Source organism: Mauremys mutica, chromosome 10 (genome assembly GCF_020497125.1).
Source record: "Mauremys mutica isolate MM-2020 ecotype Southern chromosome 10, ASM2049712v1, whole genome shotgun sequence".
NCBI lineage: Eukaryota > Metazoa > Chordata > Testudines > Geoemydidae > Mauremys > Mauremys mutica.
The window spans coordinates 35,482,377-35,488,376 of NC_059081.1; the positions used below are offsets into that span (position 1 = coordinate 35,482,377).

At 52.2% G+C, this 6,000-nt stretch overlaps 1 protein-coding gene across 1 annotated transcript in view; it reads right to left on the reverse strand.

Moving 5' to 3' along the window:
- The window catches only part of LOC123378538 (sodium channel protein type 1 subunit alpha), a 120,091-nt gene that overhangs the window by 94,230 nt on the left and 19,861 nt on the right, over positions 1–6,000 (reverse strand). Inside the window, exon 6 of the mRNA XM_045032476.1 lies at positions 5,289–5,561. Coding sequence (XP_044888411.1) covers positions 5,289–5,561 — 273 coding nt within the window. The remainder of the gene's footprint in view (positions 1–5,288; positions 5,562–6,000) is intronic.

Genomic DNA, 6,000 nt, shown 5'->3' on the forward strand with positions numbered 1-6,000 from the left:
ACCCTGGGTGTGAAGGTCACCCAGGTGGGCCCCCCATCCCAACGCCGAGGCATCCGTGGTCAGTGTAACGGATGGACGAGGAGGGCGGAATGGGACTCCTGCACACACGACCTCTGGGTCCAGCCACCAGCTGAGCGAAGCGAGGGTAGGCTTCGTGACCGTGACTACCCTGTCTATGGAGTCGCGGTGCGGGCGGTACACAGACGCTAGCCAGGCTTGAAATGGGCGAAGGCGCAGTCTCGCATAGGCGGTGACAAACGTGCAGGATGCCATGTGACCCAGAAGGCGTAGGCAGGACCGAACTGTTGTAGTGGGAAAGGTGTGCAGGTCTCGGATGATGGAGACCATCGTCTGGTGCCGAGGTCAAGGGAGGCAGGCCCTGGCTACCGTGGAGTCGAGGACCGCTCCGATGAACTCTCTGTGATGGAGTCAATGAGGACTTTTCAGCATTGACGAGAAGGCCCAGTACCCGAAACAGGGATAGTATTTCGGAAATTTGGTCTGCTACCAGTTGTTGGGATGGCCCGCGAACCAGCCAGTCATCGAGATACGGGTAGATGTGAACACGACGACGGCGGAGGTCTGCAGCAACTATCGCCATGCACTTGGTGAAGACCCTTGGCTCGGTGGATAGGCCGAAGGGTAGTACCGCAAACTGGTAGTGCGCACTGTTGTCCACGAAACGCAGATAGCGTCGATGGGGAGGGTAGATCGCGATATGGAAGTACGCATCCTTCATATCGAGGGCGGCAAACCAGTCTCCCGGATCCAGGGAGGGAATGATGGTGCCCAGGGTTACCATGCGAAATTTGAGCTTGACCAGGTACTTGTTGAGCTCCCGGAGGTCCAGTATAGGTCTGAGACCTCCTTTCGCCTTGGGGATCAGGAAATAATGGGAATAGAATCCCCTGCCCCGCATGTCGTGCGGCACCTCCTCTATGGCACCCAAACTCAACAGAGTCTCGACTTCTTGTAAGAGGAATTGCTCGTGAGAGGGGTCCCTGAAGAGGGACGGGGAAGGTGGGTGGGAAGGAGGGGGCGAAACAAACTGAAGGCGGTAACCATACTGGATAGTACAAAGTACCCAGTTGTCCGATGTTATTTGGGACCACGCCAGAAGGAAGCGGGAAAGGCGGTTGCAAAATAAAGGAGTTGGATCCTGGAAAGAGTCTGATGGGCCGTCCTCGGGCATCCCATCAAAACGGCTGCTTGGGCCCTTGCGGGGCCTTGGATGACGCCTGGGCCTGGTTGCACCTGCTGCCAGATGGCCTACGGCGGTTTAGACCGTTCCGCCGACTATTATACGGCCTTGACCTGGCCTGGGTAAAAGGCCGGTAGGGCTGTTGCTGCCGGAAAGAGCGCCTCTGGGTAGCCGGTGTGTGCATACCCAGAGTGCGAATAGCGATACGACCATCCTTGAGGGTCTGGATCCTGGAGTCCGTTTTCTCCGAGAACAGACCGTGAGTCTCAAAGGGGAGGTCCTGTAGGGTATACTGCACCTCCGGCGGCAAGGTGGAGGACTGCAGCCAGGAGATGCGCCGCATGGTCACTCCTGAGGCCAAAGTTCTGGCCCCTGAGTCCGCCGAGTCCAGAGCAGCCTGGATGGAGGACCGGGAGGCTTTTCTGCCCTCTTCGACTAGAGCGGAGAACTCCTGTCGGGAAGCCGTCGGGATCAGCTCCGAGAACTTAGTGAGGGACATGAAAATGTCAAAGGTGTAACGAGCTAGGAGGGCCAACTGGTTGGCAATCCGGAGCTGGAGACCCCCCCCGCCGAATACACCTTTCGGCCCAACAGGTCCATGCGCCTGGCGTCCTTGGACTTTGGTGCCGGGGCTGGCTGTCCATGCCTCTCGCGGTCATTAACAGACTGCACGACGAGTGAGTCTGGAGTGGGGTGGGTGTACAAATACTCGTATCCAGTGGGGGGGACTGAGTATTTTCGTTCGACACCCCTTGCGGTAGGAGGGACGGACGCCGGTGACTGCCAGATGGTAGTGGCATTTTTCTGAATAGTCCGGATAAATGGGAGGGCCACCCGCAACGGGGCCTCGGCTCCGATGACGTTGGTCACCGGGTCTTCGTCCTCCGGGACCTCCGCCACCGGGAGGTCAATAGCCTTCGCCACCCTGCGAAGAAGGTCCTGGTGGGCCCGCAGGTCAATCGAGGGAGGGTCCGCCGTAGCAGCACCCGCCACCGCCTCATCCAGTGAGGAAGACGAGGAAAGAGTCTGGACCACCACATCTGCCGGTGGTTGCTCAGGGGCTTGGGAAGCTGTATCGTGCCCCGGATGCTCTGCGGGACCTGACGGCGACAGGGCCTCCCCCGGTGGTGATGGGGGAGGCCTGCTCACTGTGGCTTCTGGCACCCTGTGTTCAGCACCCACGGGGCGCGGGGGGAAAGGGAGCCCTTGGGGCTCATGGTAGGCCCAGGGGACCCAAAAACCCCACTGCTGTGGACCAAGGTCCTGGTTCTGGGTGCCAGCCCGGAGATCTCTCCCGCTGCCCGCCTGAGAGGCGACTGACGGCTGACGCAAAGGCCACGGGGGGGCAGAGGCGCTGATGGAGTGCGCCGTGGAAGGTGGTAGCTTGTCCCCGGACGGTGCCGAGGATCGGTGCCGACCGTCGCGGTGCCAGGATGGAGATCGGGACCGTCGATTGCCTCGGTACCGGGAGCCTGACCCCGACCTCGATCGGCGGTGACGGGAGCGGCTTCGGGAGTCGCGGTGCCGAGAACGGTACCAGGAGCCAGACCTCCGACGGTACCGTCGGTCCGGTGACCGGGACCGTGAGCGTCGCCGGGAGTGCGACCGGTACCGCGATACTGAGCGGTACCGGGACTGCGACCGGTGCCGAGACGGGGAGCGGTACCGAGACGTTGATCGGTGCCGGGATCGGGATCGGCGTGACGGCGACCGTTTCCTGGATCGGGACCGGGTCCGAGACTTGGAGCGCCATCCATCCCGTCTGTCGGGGGTCGGGGGCCGCATCATTGCCGGCTTGCCCACCGACTGAACAGCCCGCACCGGCGGTGCCGGGGGCCGGAGGCTCAGTGCCTCTGTGAGCTCGATAAGCTCTCTCGCCGTCGAGAATGTCTCGGGCGTGGACGGGAGATGCAGCTCGACCGCGGTTGGCACCGGGGAGCAGGGAGGTACCGGACTCGACGGCTCTTGAGGTGCCGGAGTCAACGGAACCGTGCACGGCTTGTGCACTACCACAGCCGGTGCCGGAGGTGCCGGTGATGGCTGGGTAAGCTGTCCCGAAGCAGGAGGCTTAGAAGCCGAGTGCGCCGTCTTCCGCTTCCTCGGTGGAGAGAGGGAACGGTGCCGGGACGTCGGTGCCGTCTGCGAAGATCTAGCAGCGTCGGTACCGGGGCGGCTCGGTGCCGCTGGTGCGCTCGGTGCCGCCGGGGACGGCGCGGGAGGCTGAAGTTCCACCTCCGTAAGGAGCTGCTTGAGGCGAGAGTCCCGCTCCTTTCTGGTGCGCGGCTTAAACGCCGTGCAGATTGGGCACGTATCTGTCCTGTGAGATTCCCCGAGGCAGCGCAGGCAGGAGTCGTGCGGGTCGCCCACGGGCATGTGCCGCTGGCAAGCCGCCCAGGGCTTAAACCCCGGTGCCTTGGGCATGAGCCCGCACCGGTTGTGGAAGAAGAGGGCTAACCCCTCTAACTCCCCTACTATACTATAACTAACTAAACTTATTCAACTAATCTAAAAACTAACTAAGTTAACCAACTATGTACACCGAAGAATGGAGAAACGCTAGGGCTGTGGAGGTAAGAGAGCACTCCACTGTTCCAACTGGCCGTCACGGGCGGTAAGAAGGAACTGAGGAGCGGACGGGCCGGCTGGGGTATATATCCAGCGCCATGGCGGCGCCACTCCAGGGGGCGCCCAGCCGGCCCGCCGGAGTTGCTAGGGTAAAAATGTTCCGGAGAGCCGTGCACGCGCGGCGCGCACACCTAACTGGAATGCATAGGAGCAATCACTCGAAGAAGAACTAAGAACTACTCCCTGCAGGTCCCTATTATAAATATACCAACTCAATTATGATTCCCCAGCTACAATTGCATTTTGAGACCTGTTAGCCAGTTTTTAACCCACTGAATGTTTGCAATGGCAATTACATATAATTTCAATTTCTTAATCAAAATATCATGCAATAGCAAGTCAAATGCCTTATAGAAGTTTGAGTATATTACATCAATACCATTACCTTTATCAACCAAATTTGTAATCACATATTAAAAAAGATACCAGGTTAGTTTGACAAAATCCATTTTCCATAAATCCATGTTGACTGGCATTAAGTATATCACCCTCCTTTAATTCTTTATTAATCAACTCCTGTATTGGCCACTCCATTACTTTGCCCAGGATCAATGTCAGGCTGACAGATTTATAATAAGACCTGGGTCATCTTGTATACCCTTTGTTAAATATTGGACTAACATTAACTTTAGTTTGATTGGCAGTTATGGAAAGGTCCTCTTGAGGCTATGGACAATTATTCCTTTAAATTTTTATTTAAGAGCTAAAATCACAACTGAAACCAGGATACTGTTAGTATTTTACAGCTTTGAAAGAACTATTTCTTGAAAGAAAGTCAAGGGGGGGCGGGAATCCATTTCATACCACAGTGCCTGACTGACATCTCCATTGTACTGTCAAGACAAGCCATCCATTAATCTGAGACTGGTGGATGTGACATTTAGAGAAAAGAAAATAAAAAAAAAACCTACCTTTTCCCCCCTATCAAATTAATAGTCATAGTATGCGATTTTAAAAACTGCTCAGCACTAGCTTCACTCTTTTCCCCTTAAAATCCATGATAAAATTCCCATTGACTTCCATGGAAGCTGAGGTATGCCACCATTGAGCACTTCTGTAACTTCTACTTGTACTGCCCAGCTTAACATGGAATTGTACTGATAGTTACTGATGTTTGTATTTAAAAAAAAAAATCTTTTCATAAATATTGAATTGTGTTCTCTATCTTTGTGCTTATTTTCTACGGGAAAGATAAAAAATGTCAGCTATCATTAGAATTTTTAATTAAAATTCAAAAGCAGGCAAAAGAATGCCATTCATTTTATGAAGTCCACTTATTAACCTTTTGACAAATCTAGTCCTATTGAATGAGTAATACTTTTGATAACTTTGGGTCAGACTGCTAACTTTGAGTTAACTCTGATAACTTTGGGTTCAACATCAACACAATTTTACTTGCATCTATTTTCTGAAAAAATTAAATTACAAACAATTTAAGAAGACTTAAATCAGTAATTCTTACGTTCATCCTCAATGTAGCCCTTCCAGTCAAACGGAGTCACTGTTACATTAACAAATGTACCATTTTCACCTATTGTGCTGTTAAAGTATGAAGTAATATTTGTTTCCAGAGTAAAATTGTCTGGAGGCCACTGCAAGCATTTATGCCTCAAGTTGCCCATGAACAGCTGCAGCCCTATTAGTGCAAATACACTCAGGCAAAACACAGTCAGAATCATGACATCTGAGAGCTTCTTCACAGACTGAATTAGGGCTCCCACAATAGTCTTCAAGCCTGCAAACAGAAATGGATTTTTATTATGATGTTCATCACATATTTAAAACATAAAAGTAACAATTTATACCAATAAAGTTAAAAATGTCATGCAGAAGCCCAAATAAATGGCTGTAATGTGTGTGAAATAACATTTTATGAAGAGTTTTATCTCTTGTGAAGATGAATAAATAGCTGAAAGTTTATGTTCATTTGAAATTGTGAATGTAAATGAATTGCACATATTCCAAAACACTTGTTTTAATGCCAAAACAAGTGATTTTGTTATTCATGTTTTACATGAATCTCATGTAAAGAAAAATCTTTCTTTTTTTACCATTTGCCAATGGTAAATTTTACTATTTGCCAATGCCTCCTGTCCCAAACCTTTGCTAGTATCAGTTTTATAACATACTGCATTGTTACAACAATAGTAGAGAGCTTGTTAAACAGCAAATGG